Source organism: Bos javanicus, chromosome 22 (genome assembly GCF_032452875.1).
Source record: "Bos javanicus breed banteng chromosome 22, ARS-OSU_banteng_1.0, whole genome shotgun sequence".
NCBI lineage: Eukaryota > Metazoa > Chordata > Mammalia > Artiodactyla > Bovidae > Bos > Bos javanicus.
Genome location: NC_083889.1, coordinates 11,116,867 through 11,142,100, shown reverse-complemented (window position 1 = coordinate 11,142,100; position 25,234 = coordinate 11,116,867). Strand labels below are relative to the sequence as shown.

The 25,234-nt window shown below is 43.5% G+C and overlaps 1 protein-coding gene across 1 annotated transcript in view; it reads right to left on the bottom strand.

The window, feature by feature from the left end:
• ITGA9 (integrin subunit alpha 9) overlaps positions 1-25,234 on the bottom strand; it is a 364,229-nt gene that overhangs the window by 150,547 nt on the left and 188,448 nt on the right. The window contains exon 17 of the mRNA XM_061395904.1: positions 24,274-24,350. Within this exon, the coding sequence (XP_061251888.1) occupies positions 24,274-24,350 (77 nt within the window). The remainder of the gene's footprint in view (positions 1-24,273; positions 24,351-25,234) is intronic.

The following is a 25,234-nucleotide window of genomic DNA, read 5'->3' as shown; positions in this document are numbered from 1 at the left end:
GGCCAGAATTAACCACTTTCCTGCAGCCACACAGCAGACAGTGCCAGAGCCAGGCAGCCATCCTAATTTCTGGTACAGCGATCCTCCTTCTATGCCCATTACTCCTGAAGTACATAAAAATACAACTAAATGGTATAAAATTTACATAAAACTTATTTGGGTATAAGATGAGAAAGGAAATTGTAGTTGCTTTCTTACCACTTCAAATATTTAGAACACTGAGTGGTGCCACCTCTTTACGAAAGCTATTGGGGGTGCTTATTTTCCTCTTGACAATTTTCCTTGAAATTGGTGGAGGCAATCAGGATGATTCCAGATGCCTTCAGCAGCTCTGTTGGGCAATCTCCTTCTTGGCACTTTGTTGACAACTATCAGAGCCTTTTAACAATTAGTGCTTAAAATTACAAACATGAAAAAAAAATCCATAAAACCACAGTTCCTCATCTGATGTCTTCCTATAAGAAATATGAGCAAAAAGCACCAAATAAACTGAGTACTACGTGAAGGAGCTGCACCATGAAGTGGATAAGAGAAGTCACGCCAAAGGAACAGGTGCTGGATAAGATGAAAGAGAAATACATAGTGAAGAAATCACTGTAGACTGAAGTTATCATAAGAAGTTCCGTAAGAGATGTAGAAATGAGTCACATCTTTCAAGGATAAGGGGCATGAGGGGTGGATAAAAAGGAAGGACATTCCAGGCAGAGAAAAAAACCCAACAGATATAGGGATAGAAATGACTCAGAAATAATAAGAAAAGAGGCAGGATATTCTTAGCAAAATGATGGCTAGAAGGCAAATAGAATATGTAGGATGTGCCCAGATTCCCATGGACCTTGAATGTCAGAGTTCTGACTTTATCCTTGTAGGCCAGTAAACTTTACAGTCATTTTGGGTCACTAATCCCAAGTGTGTTGCAAGTCATTTGATAATATACAATAAGTCACCAAAGTAAAGGTATTGTAAAACACAGTAGGTTATGGGTGGTTCTGCTCCTGTTCCTAGGGGCCTTTTCACTACAGCCTCCAAGGCTGCAATTCTATCTGCTACCATCCCCATCTTTTACTGGAGGACTTTTTTTTTGCTGCAGGTCAGTTAAGTGCCTAAGAATTAAGCCACTGATATTCTCTGTAGCAGCCCTCAACCAATGACTGATGGGAACTGGCATGTAATTACCCCAGCTTCCTCGTTGAGTGAGTGGGTCAACCCTGAAGTGCAAGTTCCAGATCTGTGCTGTCAGATACTGTAGCCACAGGACACATGTACCTTTTGAGCACTGACAATGCGGCAGATCTGAATTAGTATAAAAGGTTCCAAAGACTCGGTGCAATAAGGCAAACAAGGATTTAAAAATCTCAAACATTGCTTTTGCATTAATGACATGTTTAAGTGATTTTTGATATTCTAAATAAAATTTGTCACATAAGTTCCACTTTAATTTTTCAGTGTGACTACCAGAAAGCAGTCAGAAAGTTCAAAATTGCCTATGTGGCTTACATTATATTTCTATTTGCCAGAACTGTTCTAGCCTCTCAGTAAATTCTACATATTTTATTTTTAATATATTGCTGATTTGTGACTAGTTTTCAGTGGTATAGTTTTGCTCATATGAAGCAGAGGTCTAGGATAAATAAACTGGGGTAAAAACAAAATTGAGTATTTAAAGACATAAAATTGATATTAGCTTCTTGAAACTCACTCAGTTGTAAAAGGCTGTAATACATATTGTAAGATATATATATATATATTTTTTAAAAGGAAAGGTACCCCGCATATGTACTTTTCTTCTTCAGAAAGTAATTTTTGAGTTTTACCAAAACCTGATGCCCCAAGTTGTGCTCTGGGCAAGTGAACCTCATGGGTTGCATGTGACATGGTAGGAGAAAGGAAGGAAGCCACACAGATCTAGGCCATAAGGAATGCCTTCAACTGTCCCATCTGTGCAGTGGAGGAAGAATTTACATGCTGACTCCAGTTACTGGTTGATGGCTGATGTGGGAGAGAGAGGGCATCTCTTTCAGCACCTCTGGCCCACTACCCAGTGGGCAGAGCAGGCAGATAGATGCAGTTTCTGGAGCCAGACACCAGGCCAGCACACAAGAGTAAAGAGATTTGACATCACTAACAGTGCCTGCTGATGGAGGCCCTATACCAACTTTATGACCCAGTGAATGAGGCCTTGAGGTCTGTTGCTGGCAGGTCACATCAGCTAATCCTGTTATCTTTGACCAACTGGAAGGGGCTCAAGGCTGTGGAGAAACCCCTCTCCAACCCTTGTGATCCACATTCTGTTCACTTGCCTTCTTGTGCAACTGTCACAAGGATCCAACTCAGATGCCACAGTCTCCATTTCTTCCCACGGACCTAGGAAACATAGGTATGGGTGACCGAACACACCCCTTCCCCAGAGCTGGCTACTGATGGCTGGCACCAAGGGTGCTGTTCTGGTTGTCTATGACTGGAAATCACTCTTAATAGAAGACTAGGGCTGTCCCAGCCCCAATCTAGTGCACCTTAAGACAGACAGGGTACCACCCTTGCTGAATCTGAGGGTGGTATCTGAATTTCTGAGCTTCCTCAGTGCCATTCACTTTGAGAAGAATAACCAGGGACCAATATGAGAAAATACAGATGGCAGCAAGCACAAGTTTATGAGCCCATTTCTGCAAGGCATGCACTCCTAACACTGTCCTTAGCTTCCCAACCCAAGAACGCAATTGCCAATACCTCCAAGGCACAAGTGTTGACACCACTTTGTCCTGGAATGTCATCATGGTTATTACTCTTCAGCCTCTGTTCACCCCACAGACTGAACACTTTTATAGTTAAGTCTACTGCTGTATATGAGAGTTGGTCCAAAGCCCCTGAGAGTCTTCATTACAGAAGCACTTGCATTCAAAGAGCCAGATCGGAGGCCGCTCCTCTGTAACACAGGCAACTCCTTAGCAATCTAAACTAAACCATATAAAAACTCATTTTCATATCTGAAAATCCCAACATTTTTATATCTTCAAAGAACAAAGCTGCCAACATCAGCCTTTAGAAGTAAGATGCTAGTGGAAATGCCCTCACCACATTCTGTACACACAGAGGATTATGAAGAATAAGCTATGTCCTGGGGAGTAAATGATAAAAACGTCTCCAAGAGAGATGCAATAACACCCATTTTTATAAGGTCAAAGTTTAGAGATGCATGGTCTTTTAAAGCTGAAATGGACTCCAGAATTGATTATAGAGCAATCTCCTCCCTATTTTGCAGACAAAGACATTGAGTACAAAATAATGTACGTGGCTTAAGAACCTATTGCGTGACTTGTGGTAGTATCATTCTACCTAGTGGCCACGCCAGGATTCAAACCCACTGCACCAGTAAAGGTCTAGCTTAGAAAACAGAGTTCAACCTTATCTTTGACAAAAGACACAAGACTATACAATGGAGAAAAGATAATCTCTTTAACAAGTGGTGCTGGGAAAACTGGTCAACCACTTGTAAAAGAATGAAACTAGAATACTTTCTAACACCAAACACAAAAATAAACTCAAAATGGATTAAATATCTAAACGTAAGACCAGAAACTATAAAACTCCTAGAGGAGAACATAGGCAAAACACTCTCCGACATACATCACAGCAGGATCCTCTATGACCCACCTCCCAGAATATTGGAAAGAAAACCAAATATAAACAAATTGGGCCTAATTAAAATTAAAAGCTTCTGCACAACAAAGGAAACTATAAGCAAGGTGAAAAGACACCCTTCAGAATGGGAGAAAATAATAGCAAATGAAGCAACTGACAAACAACTAATCTCAAAAATATACAAGCAATTCCTGCAGCTCAATTCCAGAAAAATAAATGACCCAATCAAAAAATGGGCCAAAGAACTAAACAGACATTTCTCCAAAGAAGACATACAGATGGCTAACAAACACAAGAAAAGATGCTCAACATCACTCATTATCAGAGAAATGCAAATGAAAACCACAATGAGGTACCATTTCACGCCAGTCAGAATGGCTGCGATCCAAAAGTCTACAAGCAATAAATGCGGGAGAGGGTGTGGAGAAAAGGGAACCCTCTCACACTGTTGGTGGGAATGCAAACTAGTACAGCCACTATGGAGAACAGTGTGGAGATTCCTTAAAAAACTGGAAATAGAACTGCCTTATGACTCAGCAATCCCACTACTGGGCATACACACTGAGGAAACCAGAATTGAAAGAGACACATGTACCCCAATGTTCATCATAGCACTGTTTATAATAGCCAGGACATGGAAGCAACCTAGATGTCCATCAGCAGACGAATGGATAAGAAAGATGTGGTACATATACACGATGGAGTATTACTCAGCCATTCAAAAGAGTATCTTTGAATCAGTTCTAATGAGGTAGATGAAACTGGAGCCTATTATACAGAGTGAAGTAAGCCAGAAAGAAAAACACCAATGCAGTATACTAACGCATATATATGGAATTTAGAAAGATGGTAACGATGACCCTGTATGCAAGACAGCAAAAGAGACACAGATGTACAGAACAGTCTTTTGGACTCTGTGAGAGAGGGAGAGGGTGGGATGACTTGGGAGAATGGCATTGAAACATGTATAATATCATATATGAAATGAATCGCCAGTCCAGGTTTGATGCAGGATACAGGATGCTTGGGGCTGGTGCACTGGGATGACCCAGAGGGATGGTACGGGGAGGGAGGTGGGAGAGGGGTTCAGGATGGGGAGCACGTGTACACCCATGGCAGATTCATGCTGATGTATGACAAAACCGATAAAATATTGTAAAGTAATTAGCCTCCAATTAAAATAAATAAATTTATATTGAAAAATTATATTAATTAAACTAAAAAAAAAAAAAACAGAGTCTCTGTCAGGTAGTTCTCTGAAAGGGATTAAAATGAGGAATTGGGTACAAAGGTGCTAGAAGAACTGAAAGAGAAAACAAGGAGAGATGAGGAAAACCAGGGATTAAGAGCAACTGTTAGAAGATAGAGGGACAGTGGGTGCGGGTTGTGACCAGAGCTGGGACTGCCCAGAAGGGGATGAGACCACAGAGGGGATACAGGTATTGCCAGAGATACTGCATGAAGTGGGTGGCATTAAGGAGAAATATCTTGACTTTTCTCCTTTTTCCCTCTAACCTCTCACTGGCCAAATTTAACAGGAAGTTTGTTGGCAAAGGAGCCTGGGACATGTAGTTTTCCAGAGTTAGGCCCCCTAGGAGCAGGGCAAAGAAAGGTGGTGAATGGATTAATGCACGATGGTTTTAGATTCTTAGTCCCTTACTCTTTCTTGGCTTGTAACAAGTTGGGGAAGCTATCCTTTCCCCAGTTTTCTCATGGTGGATTCTGGACAAGGAAACCTTGAGTTCCAGCAAGGGACTACAAAGCAGTCAGTCAAAAATCCCTCTTTCCTACAGGGATGGAATTGTTTTTGTCTTGATGGCTTATTTTAGTTAGTTTACTTTGTTTGCTACTTAGTTTAATTAGTTTTACTCCCTATTCCAGTACCTCTCACTGAAACATGAAAATACAAATCCAAATATCAATTGTCACTGTCGTGAAAAATCATTAAAGTTTCCTGATTTGAAGGTTATAGCTATTGTGGCAAGAATTTAGGAATTTATTTTATTAACCAAGGCCATTAAGAAAGATATCACTTCTTTTTTTTTTCATAAAAACATTCTTTTAGTCAAAAAAACATATATATATATCACCAAGAAACACCCAAAAAAGATACTACCTAAAAGGTACAATTTTGGCTAGATTTAAGAAATCAAATCTAATCTTGTTTTATATTTTAATATACTCTTGAGTTATAAGAGCTGTTACTTATGCCCAATTATTTGTCTTGTCCTGTGGTTATCCTACGGCTGGCCCCACATAAGCCCAGGACGTGGGCAACCTCCTGTCGTTTACAGCGTCACCCCGGAATCACCTGCTACAGCTGGTTTGATGATCCTCATACTGAGCACCTCAGGGTCCCCTTATTTACACCCTGCAACATGTTTCACTGTGTTCAAAACTCAGTGCCACATCTGGACCCACCTGCTTCTCAGGTGCCCAATCCACATGCCTCTGCCACCACTCAGCTTCTCCTCCTGACCTTGGTTTCCCTGGATACATACCCCAGTCATCTGGGCCAGGCTTCAGCTGAATCCCTGGGTCACTTACACAGCTTGTTCCAGACCCCTAACTAGCACCTATCTGGGCATTTGTTTCCTTTCAATACTCTTTAAGAGTCCCTTGGATTAAAGACCTAAATGTATGACCAGAAACTATAAAAATCCTTAGAGAAAAACACAGGCAGAACACTTGATGACATAAATCAAAGCAAGATCCTCTATGACCCACCTCCTAGAGTAATGGAAATAAAAACAAAAGGAAACAAGTGGGACCTGATTAAACTTAAAAGCTTTTGAACAGCAAAGGAAACTATAAGCAAGGTGAAAAGACAACCGTCAGAATGGGAGAAAATAAAAGCAAATGAAACAACTGACAAAGGGTTAATTTGCAAAATATACAAACAGCTCATGCAATTCAATGCCAGAAAAACAAACAACCCAATCAAAAAGTGGGAAAAAGACTTAAACAGACATTTCTTCAAAAAAGACATACAGATGGCTAACAAACACATGAAAAGATGCTCAACATTGCTCATTATTAGAAAAATGCAATTCAAAACTACAGTGATAACACGTCACACTGGTCGGAATGGCCATCATCAAAAAGTCTACAAACAATAAATGCTGGAGAAGGTGTGGAGAAAAGGGAACGCTCTTGTACTGATGGTGGGAATGTAAATTGATACAGCCACTATGGAAGATGGTATGGAGATTCCTTAAGAAACTAGGATTAAAACTACCATATGACCCAGCAATCCCACTCCTAGGCATATGCCCCAAAGAAACCAAAATTGAAAAAGACACATGCATCCCACTGTTCATTGCAGCACTATTTACAATAGCTAGAACATGGAAGCAAACTAGATGTCCATCGATAGATGAATGGATAAAGAAGCTGTGGTACATTCACACAATAGGATATTACTCAGCCATAAAAAGGAATGCATTTGAGTCAGTTCTGATGAGGTGGATGAAACTAGAATCTATTATACAAATTGAAGTGAGTCAGAAAGAGAAAGATAAATATCATAGTCTAATTCATCTATACAGAATCTAGAAAAATGGTACTTAAGAATTTATTTACAGGGCAGCAATGGAGAAACAGACATAGAGAATAGACTTATGGACACAGGGAGAGGGGAGGAGAGGGTGAGATGTATGCAGAGAGTAACGTGGAAACTTACATTACCATATGTAAAATAGATAGCCAACGGGGAATTTGCTATATGGCTCAGGAAACTCAAAAAGGGGCTCTGTATCAACCTAGAGGGGTGGGATGGGGGGAGATGGGAGGGAGGTTCAAAAGGGAGGGAATATATGTATACCTATGGCTGATTCATGTTGAGGTTTGACAGAAAACAACAAAATTCTGTAAAGCAATTATCCTTCAATAAAAATAATTAATTAAAAAATAAAACAACTTGGACTGTAAGGATATCAAACCAGCCAATCCTAAGGAAATTAACCCTGAATGTTCACTGGAAGGACTGTTGCTGAAGCTCTAATACTTTGGCCATCTGATGCGAAGAGCTGACTCACTGAAAAAACCTCTGATGCTGGGAAAGATTGACAGCAAGAGGAGAAGGGGGCGACAGAGGATGAGGTGGCTAGATAGCATCACTGACTCAATGGACATGAATTTAAGCAAAATCCAGGAGACAGTGGAGGACAAAGGAGCCTGCTGTGCTGCAGTCCCTGAGGTCATGAACAGTTGGAGATGACTTACAGACTGAACAATAACAACAAAGCTTTTGTTTTAAATCCATAACTTTAAGAAGCTTTAATATTTATATTGCTTGTGTCCTTAAAATCTGCATAAACCAATAATAATACTCTTTTAAACAGAATACGCTATCTCTAAGGGTGTAGGTTGTAACATTCTCCAAGAGTGGGCTACTATGCATAGAGTTCGAGATGTGCTTCATGTCTTGCCATGCCTTATGAATCCCTTCTAATCACGCAAAACAGGCCCGCATGGCTATTAACTCCAGAGATCACGGGGCACCTCTGTAAGGCATGTCAACTAAAGCTTACAGTGGGTCAGGGAAGTGACTGCTAGCAGTAAGTTTCTGCTTTGAAAACCATTTATATGAAACTAGAAATGTCTGTATGTCTCGCATACATACCCCCTTAGGATGGTTTTATGCTCATTAAAGTAAGCGAAAAGTATTTACTAAGGTGAGCTGAGCTAAATCAATGGTTTCCCTAGCAACATTCAGATCATCCATGTAAATATGTGTTACTTTAAAAAATAAATAATACATCTATGTCTTCACTGACTTTGCTAGCATCAATGTGGCCTCAACTTTGGCTCATTTAATAACTCATTTAGTTCAGTTCAGTTCAGCCGCTCAGTTGTGTCCGACTCTTTGAGACCCCATGAATCGCAGCACACCAGGCCTCCCTGTCCATCACCAATTCCAGGAGTTCACTGAGACTCACGTCCATCCAGTCAGTGATGCCATCCAGCCATCTCATCCTCTGTCGTCCCCTTCTCCTCCTGCCCCCAATTCCTCCTAGCATCAGAGTCTTTTCCAGTGAGTCAACTCTTTACATGAGGTGGCCAAAGTACTGGAGTTTCAGCTTTAGCATCATTCCTTCCAAAGAAATCCCAGGGCTGATCTCCTTTAGAATGGACTGGCTGGATCTCCTGGCAGTCCAAGGGACTCTCAAGAGTCTTCTCCAACACCACAGTTCAAAAGCATCAATTCTTTGGCGCTCAGCCTTCTTCACAGTCCAACTCTCACATCCATACATGGCCACAGGAAAAACCATAGCCTTGACTAGACGGACCCTTGTTGGCAAAGTAATGTCTCTGCTTTTGAATATGCTATCTAGGTTGGTCATAACTTTCCTTCCAAGGAGTAAGCGTCTTTTAATTTCATGGCTGCAGTCACCATCTGCAGTGATTTTGGAGCCCCCCAAAATAAAGTCTGACACTGTTTCCACTGTTTCTCCATCTATTTCCCATGAAGTGATGGGACCGGATGCCATGATCTTTGTTTTCTGAATGTTGAGCTTTAAGCCAACTTTTTCACTCTCCACTTTCACTTTCATCAAGAGGCTTTTGAGTTCCTCTTCACTTCCTGCCATAAGGGTGGTGTCATCTGCATATCTGAGGCTATTGATACTTCTCCTGGCAATCTTGATTCCAGGTTGTGTTTCTTCCAGTCCAGTGTTTCTCATGATGTACTCTGCATAGAAGTTAAATAAACAGGGTGACAATATACAGCCTTGACGTACTCCTTTTCCCATTTGGAACCAGTCTGTTGTTCCATGTCCAGTTTTAACTGTTGCTTCCTGACCTGCATACAGATTTCTCAAGAGGCAGATCAGGTGGTCTGGTATTCCCATCTCTTGAAGAATTTTCCACAGTTTATTGTGATCCACACAGTCAAAGGCTTTGGCATAGTCAATAAAGCAGAAATAGATGTTTTTCTGGAACTCTTTTGCTTTTTCCATGATCCAGCGGATGTTGGCAATTTGATCTCTGGTTCCTCTGCCTTTTCTAAAACCCGATTGAACGTCAGGAAGTTCACGGTTCACATATTGCTGAAGCCTGGCTTGGAGAATTTTGAGCATTACTTTACTAGTGTGTGAGATGAGTGCAATTGTGTGGTAGTTTGAGCATTCTTTGACATTGCCTTTCTTTGGGATCGGAATGAAAACTGACCTTTTCCAGTCCTGTGGCCACTGCTGAGTTTTCCAAATTTGCTGGCATATTGAGTGCAGCACTTTCACAGCATCATCTTTCAGGATTTGAAATAGCTCAACTGGAATTCCATCATCCCCACTAGCTTTGTTCGTAGTGATGCTTTCTAAGGCCCACTTGACTTCACATTCCAGGATGTCTGGCTCTAGGTCAGTGATCACATCATCGTGATTATCTGGGTCGTGAAGATCTTTTTTGTACAGTTCTTCTGTGTATTCTTGCCACCTCTTCTTACTATCTTCTGCTTCTGTTAGGTCCATACCATTTCTGTCCTTTATCGAGCCCATCTTTGCATGAAATGTTCCCTTGGTATCTCTAATTTTCTTGAAGACATCTCTAGTCTTTCCCATTCTGTTGTTTTCCTCTATTTCTTTGCATTGATCGCTGAGGAAGGCTTTCTTATCTCTTCTTGCTATTCTTTGGAACTCTGCATTCAGATGCTTATATCTTTCCTTTTCTCCTTTGCTTTTCGCTTCTCTTCTTTTCACAGCTATTTGTAAGGCCTCCCCAGACAGCCATTTTGCTTTTTTGCATTTCTTTTCCTTGGGGATGGTCTTGATCCCTGTCTCCTGTACAATGTCACAAACCTCATTCCATAGTTCATCAGGCACTCTATCTATCAGATCTAGTCCCTTAAATCTATTTCTCACTTCCACTGTATAATCATAAGGGATTTGATTTAGGTCATACCTGAATGGTCTAGTGGTTTTCCCTACTTTCTTCAATTTAAGTCTGAATTTGGTAATAAGAAGTTCATGATCTGAGCCACAGTCAGCTCCCAGTCTTGTTTTTCTATAACTCATTTAGTTATAGAATCAGTATTTGCTTCAAAGGCTACTTTCTTATTAACGAGGCAAACATGAGAAGCCCAAGGGCCCGCCTTGTCCCTTCAAGCAGCTTAGGCTCCCTCCTCCTGCCCCATCTGCTTAACTGTGAAAAGAACTGCTGGTTCCCAGCGAACAGAGGAATTCAAATCCTCATCAGCCTTGACTTGAGGAGTAGTTTCCGGAATCACTAAATCTTACAACATCTGGAACAAATCAGGTTCACTCACTGTAACAACTGGATTAAAGACAAAGAATACTTTGGGGGGCAGAGGAATTCCCCAAATTTGCGGGCTGCCCAGAGGTCTGATGTCATGGTGGGGATGGTGTGCGGTGATGGATGACCTGACCAGCAGTGGCCCGGTGCCACCCTGTGCCACACACGCCGCCTGTCAAACCCGGCCACCACACATTCAAAATGCAAACCGTGGACCTACATGTCACGGTCGCTGGCAGGCCAGACAACTCCAGACAGCCCAAGTCAGCAGGGCTACCATAGTCCCTCCATGAGTAATTCTTAATGGCCATCATTTTTCCCTGTTTCTGGCTCAAGAACCAAATAGAGGATGTAAATGGTCACAGATGATAAAGCGTATTGAAATTACAAGTCTACTTGGATTTGGAACCTTCTTCCTGTGAGGTCAGCAGTCTCAGGGACCAGAGGAAAGTGGCTCTTTCCACCTGGGTCCCCAAAGGTAGAAACAAGAATAGACACACCAGGTACAGCACTTCGAACAACCACAAATGCCCATGCGTCCACAAAGTGGCTGCCACGTTCACCACAATGCCCAGGTTTTCTGCTTTGGACCTGAAGTGTTGGTTTTCTAGAGCTCACCTAAGCTATAAGAGACAGTCAGCTGTGTCTTTAACAAACTCAAACAAGGAATGAATGCGTCAGGGAATTTACTTCATCACCAGGGTATTATAGATGCTGGGGGATACAGGGTCAGGCAAACAGTTTCTCCAGTGGCATCTAAGTTCGGTCTCACATTAGAAAAACAGAAAAGTGTAACATGACACCAGCCTTATAATAAAGTCTCAGTCCTGGATATTATAATAAAAATTTTTTGTCTATTCCAGTAAGCAGAGCAAAATGTTTGTTTCTCCAGCATGTATCTTTCCCCCAAATCAGGGAAAACTTCTAGACTTGGGGTTTTTAAACTGTTTTTGTGTCACCAGATACTCTTGGCAGTGTAGTGAATTGAATAGACGCCTTCTCAAAATGGTTTTAAATGCATAAAGGGAAAAAGAGTTACAAAGAAATCAGCTATATAAAAATACAGTGAGAATTTTGTTAAAAATATGCGGTTTATGAATATGTGTTCTTTTAAAGATAACACTGAATAATAAGGTTTGGGGTGGATCATACTGATTCCACAAATTTGACATGGGGATGGATGTGAATGATACATTGAAATACCTTCAACATCAGTGATTTCTATATGTGACAGCCACAAGTCCTGCTAATATGACTCTGCTTTGTTGTCTACATTCATAATTGACTATGATGCTAAACTTCACCATGATGCTAAATTTTACTCTGAAGTTAGTGAAAATTAAGCTGTGACTGTTTTCCTATCTAAGTTCACAGACCCCATGAATTCTATGCACAGACCACCAAGGGATTTGGACCAGGTTAGGAACCTCTGTCCTATGGCAGGTGAGAGGGAGGGACTGACTCAGTGCTGAGGAGTCACCAGTGATGATGAAAGGTCAGGTGGAGGGAGAGATGGACAGCATGCTCAGCCTCCGACGCAGGGAGGAAAAGAAGTGCATTTCTGAAAAGTGTAGGATAAGAGACTTGTAACTGCTGTTGGTTTGCTTCACCTTAATCCTTCTGTCCTGGGACTAACCATGCTGCTACTGCTAAGTTGCTTCAGTCGTGTCCGACTCTGTGCAACCCCAGAGACAGCAGCCCACCAGGCTCCCCCGTCCTTGGGATTCTCCAGGCAAGAACACTGGAGTGGGTTGCCAGTATACACACTGCTGCTGCTGCTGCTGCTGCTAAGTCGCTTCAGTCGTGTCCGACTCTGTGCGACCCCAGAGACGGCAGCCCACCAGGCTTCCCCGTCCCTGGGATTCTCCAGGCAAGAACACTGGAGTGGGTTGCCATTTCCTTCTCCAATGCATGAAAGTGAAAAGTAAAAGTGAAGTCGCTCAGTCGTGTCTGACTCTGAGTGATCCCATGGACTGCAGCCTACCAGGCTCTTCCATCCATGGAATTTTCCAGGCAAGCGTACTGGAGTGGGGTGCCATCGCCTTCTCCGGGGACTAACCATGAGCCATTTTTAAAACTGACAAACCTGGGGAGGCTGGACGGAGAGGTGCGTAAATGAGAATTTTCTCCTTCTTGGCTCAGGAAGTCAAATAGATTGTGTTCTTTCACACAAATGATAATTTTCTCCCAGAAAAAAAATATGAAAACTTAAAAAAAAGTTTTTTTTTTTCTTGAAGGAATACAATTGTGGACTGAAACAATGGCATTCACTCTTGTTCAAATCTCATTATCACAGAAAACACTCTTAAAAAAGAGCCAGTGCTCCTAGGGAAAAAGGCTGCTCACACCACCTGAATATCATGCATCTTTCATGCCCTGAGGACTGTATCTGCCCTTGGCTCCCACTGGGAGGGTATTTTGCAGTGAAAGCCATCTCTCACAGGGGGCCCCTCTCCTTTATCCCAGTGTCTGGATAGTTCTCTTTAAAAACAAAGTCCTGGGGAAGAAACAACCAGAAGTAATCCTAAAAGACACAAAGTCCCACTCACCCCCTGCGGGGACCTTCTATCCATCACCCCACAGGCTTGGTTTTTAAAAATTCAGAAACCCTCCAATTCCAATAAGGCAGATAAAAGCCCACCAGCAACTGTTTTCCCCTGCTCATATCTGATAAACATTGAACTTGGCTTCCTTTTGAAACCCACAGTTCTGAAAAGGATTGAGCCTTCCTGGCCAGATCTAAGAAGGAACAAACTGTGAGGTCTGAGTTCTCCAGCATCTTAGGTGGGGTTTTCTGGCAGCAAGAATTCAGGTTGTTGTGGGGGATGCCACTGGAAGCAGGTGGTCTTGGGTACAGTCTAGCCATGACCCTTATTCATGGGGAGCTCTGGAGCACAAAACACAGCCTAGAAACACCAGTACTTGAGGCAAGAGGCTGGCCTTTTGTACCCTAAATCAGCCAGTCAATGGCTAGGGTTGCCCAGGATGGGTGTAACCTCCCAGGCAAGGTGACTCCCATGAAGCAAGGGCCCTTCTCCAGATCAGAGGAGGGGCAGCTGTGAGCCCTTGGCAGCCAACATTTAATGGCAGCTGGGAACAGGGCACCGGCACTCTTAAAGGTGACAGCCTTTTCCCAGCCTTGTCATTTTCGGGTCAAGATAACCTGGAATGGAGTCAAGGAGAAATACTCATAAAATCTAAAAGGTCTTTACCTGTAATGTACAGGCAGCTCATGATCTACCCAAGCCTGTCTGTCACCTTGGCTCTGGAGGGAGGTTACTCTTAGGAAGAAAGCTAAAGTGGCCTTTGTCTTCCTTCTGCCAAAAGAAGCAGGGTCACTTTCTGATCCGCCGAAGGTTGTATCAGGTGGCTCAGAACAAACTTGTGTGCATGCTCAGTCACTCAGTCGGACCCAACGAACGCTGGAGAGATGTTAATAAGAGGGCGTGTGCAAGAAAATATGTGCAGGGGTAGGTTTACTTCAGAAAACAAAACAACTGTGCGTCTTCGGAATTTGGCTTTTCTTCCAGTAGCTAAGTCTGCCCCGGGATGGGTGAGTCTAGTGAGTGTGGCAAGAGACCAATAGCACAGTCACACAGAATAAGCTGTAAAATCTTAACAACAACAACAAAAAAAGCACATGGCTCCCCGTTCTCTCTTGATCTGACAGAAGTGAGGAATACAGTTGCTACATTCTTTTGATAAATCTTTTTCTTAGGCTGAGTGTCCGGTGAGAAGGAAAATGACAGCCATATGATTTTGGCCCTGCTGGAAAGATGCTTACACATAAAACCTCTGGTGGTTGGCCCTACTTGGAAGCCAAGGAAAATATTAGCAAAACTAAAAATAATTAAAAAATAAAAAATAATATTTTATTAGGTACGCCTGTGAGACAGGTCCAGCCTTCCCAGGTGGCTGGAGAGGGAGCGATGAGCCTGGTCCCAGCCTCTTCTATAGTTGCCATGGTTACCCCTAAGCTCTGTCTTCAAGGCTCCTCTATGGATTCCCCATCCTCTTACCATCCAGATGGAAAATCTCAGTCGGTGTCTGCGCAGCAGGGGGAGGGCTGTCCCTGAAACCCGATACTCGTTGGAATAGATTGCTGCTGCTTAAGTGTGGTAGGGCCTCACACCAAAGCTGGTCCACTCTTTAGGAAGCTACAAATCAGATCCGCCTGGAGATAGGAAGGTATTTCCCACCTGGTTAGCAGCATGTCACTGTGAGAGCAAGAGACAGGCCAGGTTCCCCAAGCTGCCACGGCTATTTAAAGTCAGAGACCACAGAACACTGGTCTTGGCCTCAGGAACCTCCCAACGGGGTTTTTTTTTTTTTTCCTTTTCTTGCTACTCCATTGAACTTTCTTTCTAACCCCAGAAAAGTGACTCAAATCCCTGTCCACCAGCTTCTTGTTCTGCTGCTGAAATACTGTTCTATCCATGAGAATCACTAACCACAAATAAACAGCGAGCTGGGCTTGTTTCCACCCTGTCCGAGTTACTTTGTAGGACAGTGGAGTTGCCAGCCGTCTGTGCTTCTCCCGAGTTGGGCTGCAGTCAGGGCTGCAAAACTGCGCAGCTGTGTGGCCTAGCTCCACCCAGGTCCCTCCCGGATAACGGACCGGGCAGAGGTCAGATCCTCTCTGCACAACATGTGCTGTGGACACTTCCCTCACCTGCCGTTTCTGCTGTCCTCAGGAAAATGGGGGACAAAGCTCCCAGCCCTGTACTTGACTTATGGGTATTCCCTACAGCCAAATTCCCTTCAGCAGGTGGGCAAAGCATGGTGATGCTTGGGGGAGAAGGGACAACAGACTAAGATGCGGACAAACACAACAGGAAACCAAGTTACCACGGTAACCAAGAGTTAGGAGTGTGGAAACGTGGAAAGAAAGCATTCACAGGAAGATAGTGGAAAGAAGCTTCGGTGTCAAAAGGTGGTTTTTGATCCTCTCCCTGGAAATTTCCAGAATGAATTCATCAACTGAGATTCTTTGAGAAAGTGGGTGCAACAGATATCGTCCATGCCCCTATCACCCCCATGAGACTTTTTCAAATGTTCCTGCTGATTTCCAGGTGCCAGGGTCTGAACCTTGCTGGATGAGAACACGGCTGCTGTCTGTCACAGGCTAGAAGGGCCCACCCAAGCCTAGAGAAGCTTTTAACCAACGACTCTCCTTAGCTGATGTACAAACAACCCATCCCCTTTACCCCTCAGAGGCAATCATTTTAAGCTGTGCATTTCCTATCATTCCCCAGTGTTTCCCTGCAGGATGAAGATCCAATATCCCCTGTGCCACCTTGGTATGATGGGCTAACTGATAGCCTCTTTATTCACATCCTTTGTCTTCTGACACACAGATCCTCCCATCAGGAAGCAGAGTTTATTTCCCCATCCCTTGAATCTGGCTGGCCCTGTGTGTGACTTTGCTCCAGCTAACAGAATGTGGCAAAAAGTGAGAAGAGACCAGTTTTGTGACAGGCCTCATGAAATCTTGTGGACTGTGTTCTAGTTTTTGGACCCCTTCCCTGCCCCCAATAGCAACACCTAGCCAACCTGAAGTTGGCTACAGGTCCAAATGGAAGCTCATGAGACCAGAAGACCTAAACAGCTGAGTCACAGAATCTGGAGCTGAATAAATGGTGTTTTTCCCAAGGCATGAAGTTTGGGGTGATTTGTTACACAGCAGTAACTAACCGATACACTGGTGTACAGTGCACCCTTAACAGTAGGCTTCCCTCTAAGTTTCTTTACTCCTCTACCTTTGTTCCCTGCACTTCTCAAATTATTTACACCCAAATCCTTGCCTGAGGGTCTGCTTCACAGAGGACTCAAACTCAGATAGGGTGGAGGGCCTCTTTCCTTGTGCTTCCAGGGAATTCCCTCATGTTCTCATGATTATAACAACCACAGTGAATTACAATTATTGTTTTCATGTGTGTTTCCCCTTCTAGATCAAGAGCATCATGATGCAGTGGTTTATATTCGTTTCCACCAAGCCTGGTACATCCATGATAAGTACTCCATTGATATTTGCCATGTAGGTGAAGGCATCAGCAGTTTATCACTTCTCATCAGGTGAGTAGATGTATTCTGCAAAAGTACTGCACCCTTCACTACCTCTTCCAGTGTGTGAATGTGTCTCTTTGTTTGCCTTACTCTGTTCGTCACCTTCCTAGGGGGTTACATCTTGCCCTTTGCCTAGGTAACTATAACAGAAGGACCACCCACAAGCCTATTCATCTTGATGTGGTCCTGAAATGTGGGGGAGACATCTACTGCCTCCTCAGAGAACCCCTATCAGAGGAGGGAGAAGAGAAGAGTGCAGATGAGGAATCCTTAAATTCTCATTCAAAAGAGAGCATTTCACCTTTCTTTCAAGAACATACCACTGAAAAAAACCATTCCTGTTTCCAGAGATTCCAGAAACAGCCACTACAAAAGCCAGCTGCTCTCAATCAACAAACTTCTTCTGCACTTTTTTGTTCCCCCATCTTGGGCAGACGGTGAAGGGAAAAAAATATTGAATCACAAGGCTAATATTCTGGCAAGGGCAAAAGTTTTCCAGGATTCTGATCAGTCCTATTCATCTTCCTTTACAAAGTAGTAACAATAATGAGAGAAAAATCCAGCCTACACATATTATAAATATCCTGACTTGAGGCTTAAACCATCATTTGGACCCAGCAGAACTGGTGTCTGTGGTCTCTGGGGAGAAAAGCTTTTGAACAGCACCTCACATGTCAGACATCACGGGGGGAGCATGACTGGATGGATAGGAGGGATCTTTGAGGATGCATTTTTTTTCACCCATCCACCTCCTTTCTGATTGGGGCTTTCTACACAAAGGAAGCTTTATTCCCAGCTCCCCAGTTTTGGTCCTTCTTGTCCAGAATCAGCTGATTGTGACACCCAACAGCAACTGAGGCCAGTGCACAGGAAGAGAGCAGGATGAAGAATTGGACATTTCCAGCTTTGATCACCTCCACCCTGACCACTGTGAGCCCTTGAATAAGTAACCTGCCTCCCCAAGCCTCTGCATCCTCCCACCAAAAAAGAGTGTAATAATATTTACTTCTCATTGTCACTGACCAGATTAAATGAAATAATAACGATAGCTCTCATTGACTGAGTGTCTGCTATACTGCCAAGCTTTCAGAAGCAATTAAATATGTTTTAGCTCACTAACTACTCAAAACAACTTTGCAAGATGGTGCTATTATACTCCCATTTTACAGATGAGAAAACAGAGGCACAGAGGTGTGAAGCAACTTTCCTGAGGTTGTGTAGCTGGTAAGATACTACAGAGGACACTATAGGGAAGCTAGTGCATGGTAGGAACACAATAAACAGGAGTGTCTTCCCCTTCATATAAGAAGACAATGCTACTTCTACCCTATGCTATGCAGTTGATGTTTCTGGTCTTTTTGCCATTTTAAAAAAAGTAAACAATTTACTTCAAACTCTAAATGGCCACCCCATCCTTCACTGTGATCCTGGGTATATTGATCCTCCTCTTGAAGACTGGTTTTCCATGGACATGAAAATGCCCATGAAAACCTGAGATACCCATGAAAATCTCCCAGCCAAGGGTTTAGGGAAATGCACTTGGTCCCCCATCTCCACCAAGATAATTGCATTACTAAGGCTACAGTAATGCAGATGGTGACTGCAGCCATGAAATTAACAGACGCTTACTCCTTGGAAGGAAAGTTATGACCAACCTAGAGAGCATATTCAAAAGCAGAGACATTACTTTGCCAACAAGGGTCCGTCTAGTCAAGGCTATGGTTTTTCCAGTGGTCATGTACAGATGTGAGAGTTGGACTGTGAAGAAGGCTGAGCGCCGAAGAATTGATGCTTTTGAACTGTGGTGTTGGAGAAGACTCTTGAGAGTCCCTTGGACTGCAAGGAGATCCAGTCAGTCCATTCTGAAGGAAATCAGCCCTGGGATTTCTTTGGAAGGAATGATGCTAAAGCTGAAACTCCAGTACTTCGGCCACCTCATGCAAAGAGTTGACTCATTGGAAAAGACTCTGATGCTGGGAGGGATTGGGGGCAGGAGGAGAAGGGGACGACAGAGGATGAGATGGCTGGATGGCATCACTGACTGGATGGACGTAAGTCTGAGTGAACTCCGGGAATTGGTGATGGACAGGGAGGCCTGGTGTGCTGCGATTCATGGGGTCGCAAAGAGTTGGACACAATGAGCGACTGAACTGAACTGAACTGAAGGCTACAGTCAGTCATAGGACCATTATATGGGGTCACGAGATGGTTCTTCCAACTTCTAAATATTCTCATTGTGCCTTTTTACTTCCCTTGAGAGTTCTTTCATTATAGGAGTTGCCTAGCTGGAAGGCACTGACATTTCCACTGGTCTCATATGGGATACATAAAAAAAAAGTTCTTTTAACTTAGCTGCCATAGTGTATATTTCTCTCTTCTTTACCTTAATCACATGTGATATACTCCTAGGTACTATAAGTATTCAGACAAAAGAAATGAAACATAGTTGCATCACTTTACAAATGGAATTTTCAGTCCTATTTGAAGAAATTAAACAGCTTCCTCCTTATGCCTGGACATTTTGGAAGTGGCGTGTTTTAGAACAAGGCTCAAGACCATTAAAGATTGTAGACTTAATTGAAGAGTTGAATCGTTTTAAGAGACAACAGGCCTGCCAGAATTCATGCTCTCTGGAGAGAAAAATAAAAACATCCATGAGTCCCGGTTACAGATTGCATTTCCTGGCTTGATCCCTGACCACTCAGGGTGACCCAATCACTCCCAGATGTCTTTCTCTCTTTTTTTCAAAACAAAGGCTCCTCAGTCTATGGGTTTTGGCTGCTTCCCACAACACCTTGCACTGTGCTGCCTACCCAGTCATCGGAGGAACTTTTCTCTGTTATCCCTTGGTTTCAACCTTATAATACAGTGGATCACAGCTAACAGGAGAGCTAGGCTCTAAAGACAGCACAAAGGCAAAAATTTTTGTTGAAACTGGCCCCTGGAAACCCTTGGGGAGGCACCATGATGGAGATAAACATCTCTCATAAGCCTAACCCTGTCTAGGTGCTCCTGTACTGAGACCAAGGTGATGTCCAGGGACCTGAGCCAGGATGACTGAGATGATGGGAGAGTTGTTGTTGTTCAGTCACTAAGTTGTGTCTGACTCTTTGTGACTCTCTGAACTGCAGCATCCCAGGCTCCCCCGTCCTTCAATATCTCCTGGAGTTTTCTCAAATTCAGGTCCACTGAATTGGTGATGCTATCTAACTGTCTCATCCTTGGCTGCCCTCTTCTCTTTCTGCCTTCAATCTTTCCCAGCATCAGAGTCTTTTCCAATGAGTTGGCTCTTTGCACGGGAGAGTAGCTGACTCAAAAGTCAAGCTGGACACACTTTCTCTCAGTGGAACAGAGAACCCAGTGACCCACGGGCCCTCAGTCCCCTTTCTCTGCCCCTATCCCTCTCTCCCCACCCCTCTGGTGTGCCCACCTGCATTCCTATTAGGCTAAATGCAGTTATGCTACCATTCTGCTATACGCCCACTGGCTGCAGGACGAAGCCTAAACTCATAGGTGTATCACAATCTGCTGCTTCTCTCTCTCTCTGTCTCTTACATCTTCCTGTGTCCTCCTGATCTGTGTTCAGGCCACAGACACCTTTATCACAACCATTTTTGCGGCAAATATTTTTCTGCCAGATAACTAACTTGTCACAAGGCAATTTTTCCATAAAAGATAAAAGAATTGGTTGATTTACATCACATAAACCTTAGCACTTACACTGCTCTATAAAGTGACAAGGATACGGGCAGTCTTAATGTGGTAGATGATTAACAACTATATAAATTGACTTGATAGGAAACATGGCGATAAAACTTACTGGAAGTGTGAAACAAGAAAGGGTAAAGCTGGATTGCACATTATACTAGAAAATGAAAACGTATCAGTTTGCAAATCTTCGATGATTTGAAGGCACAGAGTTGAACCCACATTCCCCATAGAACTTTGGAACGTCTATCACTGAACATGTGACAAGATGCCAGGAACACACAACAGTGTAGAGGCTTCCACAACACAATACAAAGCTCAGTTACAAATGTGCATCTGAGTATTTGGAAACTGAGGCCTCTCTAAATGGAGAAAGAAATCTTAACAGAAAAGAAAAAGTGCAATGCTGAACAGGAAAATGAATACATTTTAAATGTATTCAAATATTATGTATTTTGCAATAGTCTTTTAATTTGCATTATTCATTTTCAATGTTCCACTATGTCCTATTTAATGATGCTCTTACTTTTTCTCTTTTACAGGAGAATTGCCTTACAATCAGTTACATGCTGAAAACATTTGCAGCAAAAACGCTTGTAGCAAAGATGTTTACAGCAGAGGAGCTCATGCCAAAAATATCTCCTGACCACCTCCTTCACCCCAGATGCCTGCAGATCTGCATGGCAAGTCTGCCTTCCAGCCTCTGTGCCTCTGCTCATCTTTTCCCTCTGCTCAGGACGCCTGGAGGCATTCCCCTTGATTCCTTCTCTTGGAAGCTGCTCCAGGGCTCCATGATGACCCATCTATCCCTCTCCCGGGACTAACCAGGCACTGACAGCACCCAGCTGTCCTCTCCCACCCACACTGGGCACCCTGTGAGAGCAGGGCCCACATTTCTTCCCTGATTTGAACAATGAAGGAATGTACACCCCATCCCAGGCAATAACAAATCAATAACGATAACCAAATCAGCTCACTTCTAGTTCAAGCCACCGAGTCTTTGTCAACCAAATTCAGACCTTGGCTTCCGTACGCAGTTTACTGATTGTACCTTCTCTCTCTCTGTGCCTGGCTCTGCACAAAGATCTGGTGAAATTCAAAGTAACTGAAACCCTGGGCTTGGTTTTGTATCTCTACTTATCCAATTACCAGTTAATGTTTCTCTGATGGCTCCCTTGGGGGCAACGATGGGCCCAAGAGCATAATGAAGGTTTGTTTAATGGGGGATCCAGCCAACAGGCTATTTTGAGAAACCAAGGGGCCTCTTGGGAAATAACTCACCCGAGGGAGAGGCTCAGCGATTTGGTCCAAAGATATTGATTCGGAGATTTGAAAAATCTCCTCCCCCGATCTCTAGGTCTTGTGTATGAGTTGTAGGAAGATGGAACTACAAGAAAGGCTGAAATAGTACCCAAAACTATAAGGTACCAGGAAAGCAACAGGGCGATCCTGCTCTTTATGTAGCAGAATAGATTGCATTATGGTTCCAATTTTTCACCCCTCTCTAAATTTGTATCCTTTGCTATGTGACTGTAGTTCTCACTGAAAAGGCAAAGCATAGCTTCTAGTCCCTTGATTTTGAGTTTGGGCACATGACTTTCTGTGACCATTAGAATAAGGCTGAAGTTAAGAATACACCAGTTGTAAGCCTATGCCTTGAGAGTTATTGCATGTTTCTGCTTGCCCTTTTATACTGGTGCCATGCCATGAGAAGAATATATTGAGTCCAGGCCATTGGTTCCAGCAGGATGGTCAAAGACACATGAAGTAGAGCTGAACTGAGTCACTCGAGCCTAGTGGAGATCCACCTCCCCTCTGTTGAACCCCAGATTCATAAGCAAGTCAACCAGGATGCAGCTGAATCAAGCCAGGACCAGCCAACCCTCAGTCGACCAACAGATTCAGGAGGAAAAAAATGATTTTAAGCCACTGAGTTTTGACTGGTTTGTTACACAGTACTTTTCTGTGGTTCTATCTAGCTGATATATATGGGAGTCTGGGCCCTGGCCAACCACACCAGTTGTTCTAGTATTATTGGTAACTGGGCCCAGAGAGCAGATCCAATTCTGACCAATACTCTTGGGAGGCCAGGGTTGGGCAACAGAGCCAGCTTTAAGGATAATGACCACGAGCCCTGGGTTTTACTTCTTCACATATGAAGAGCACAATGTAACAGAGATGGATTTGACCGTGCCCTGACAGGGAGCAAGAACATCAGAACTTTTCTAGTATTTAACCTGAGAGCAAGTGAATATTTTCCCATCCCATGAAGTTTTCAGTGATCTAAAATAAATGTCCACTATATATAATCTGCCTCAAAATAAAAAACAAATCCATATATTTTTGTTTCATGTTCCTTTTCCCCTAAAATACTTTTTGGAAGACTTTTCTAAAACTAAAAGTTGTGATCTAATAACTTATGAAGCTTCCTTAAAATTGGTTTCTCTCATAGGTTCCAGAAGGTCCTTCTTACTAATGTTAAAAAAAATTCCAATATCCACTTATCAGATTGAAATAATTTTCTAAGCTTGGCAAAACATGTACTACTTTAATGTACTACACTAAGTTCTAAGTAAAAGTAATGTCAATTAATATTTAAGAGGTTTGGAGGAGTGTGTGTGTGTGTGTGTGTGTGTGTGTGTGTGTGTGTGTTTGGGGAGGTGGTTTACACCTTTCCCCTGATAAATGCAAACAAATGAAGAATTATCTTAGTATTACTTTCCTTTGATGAATTGTAGATTATTTGTCAACAGAAGTAAAAGTGTCTAGTGCAGTTACTGGTTCATGATGGGATATTTCTTTCACTCCCCCCAAACTTAACTCTCACAGTTGAGGCATACAGTATGGATTTCAAAGGATACCTATCAACACCAATGACTATTGTTGAGAAATGGTAATAATTAGTACGGAAGTTAAAATTCTCTGAGAACGAATTGTCTCAAAAGGAACACATTCTCTGATGTGGCTAAATGACTCAGGACCAGCGTCTTCATCCTAAAAGATGACTGAAATAAAAGGCTGACAGAGAGAAAACAGGAAGGCCTTTACAGAAGGTTCACCTTTAGCAGGGGGCTCACATCCTGTGGAAGGAAGCCCTGCTCCAGGAGAGGGGCCATCTGTCCCCTCATCAGGACAGCTGCCCCTCTCCTCCACCCCCTCCTGTCACAGAACCATTACTTATTGTTAAAGCAGATGCTTTAAGTGAGAAAAATAAAAAGAACCTTTATACAGTAATAAACTGGATCATATGGGTTGTCTCAAACAGTTAAATATTGGCCATTTCATATGGTTCAACTTAATACAATGAGTAAACCTAAAATATACCTCCCAACATACACACATCAAAAATACTCAGGAAAATTAGACATATAAAAATCCAATTGTGAGATTTCTGAGACTGTAAACAAAACCAAACCCAAACCATCCCCCCCCCAAAATAATAGCTGTTGTTAAAATTACAGTATAATATACGTTTTCTTATACTACAACTATTCATTTTAAACCCACCAACTGCATTTACCCTCTTCAGTGGGGAACTCTACACATATAGACTTTGAGCCTGGAGCCAGAACTTCTTAGAACAAGGTGGAGAAGGGGGCACCAGCTCACCTGGAGAGTAACAGGTGACCCTGCAGCTGCAGGTCGGCGGCACAGTCCTCAGATCGGCAATTCCTTTCAAACACGGTCTGTGAGGGAGACACGAGAGGAAGGGTGGAACTGGAGTTAGCGGCAAATGAGTAAATAACAACTAATTACTTCCTTCCAAAACAGCGGGAATTCTTCCCGTGAGCCTGTAACCAAACACACGTCTGTGTGCCCAGACTTGGGCACTGGCACTGAGCCCATACAATACTGAAATATTGGAGTTTGGAGCAGAGAAAGGCTTAATACAGAGCCAAGCAAGGGGAGAGGTGGCTCACACCTTAAAATCTCTTGAGGTCCCCAAAAGTTCTCAGCAAAGCTGTTTTAGTGGAAAGGTGAAGGAGGGGTGAGGTTAGCTGTCACAAACTTCTTCCTGAGGTCAGCTCACCATTTCTCATAAACCTCCACCGGAATCAGTGTTATTCTCTGTCAAGGTCCCAAGGCTCAACTTCCAAGTCTAACCTCCGGGGGCCAGGCCTGACTATGAAGAGGGGTCCCGGAGCAGGCCTGTCCCCCTGCCTGGAGCACTGGTCCAGCCCCCAGCCCAGGTCGTCCAGCAGTGCCCAGCCCAGCTGAGGAGGTGGATCTCAGCCCAAGACACCCTCACGGATGGTTCCCCAGACCCCACCTGGCCATCATCCCTGAGGGAGCCAGGCGCCCAGCACCGGGCAGCCCTCAGAGTCCTCAGGCCACCCAAATGGGGGCCAGATTCCTCAGACCTTGACCCATGGAGATGCCCGCCACCGTTAGACTGCGAGGTGGGGGTGGGGAGAGGCTCACCGCCTCCTCCAGGCCTGGACCAAGGCCAGTGGGTGGCCATGGCAATGGCTCTGTAGCCTGCAGGACACGACCCTCGGCCTGTCCCCAGGGTCCAGCTCACCTGCTGCCTGAGTTCAGAGGGCTGGAGGCCTAGGAGGCTGAGGGCCAC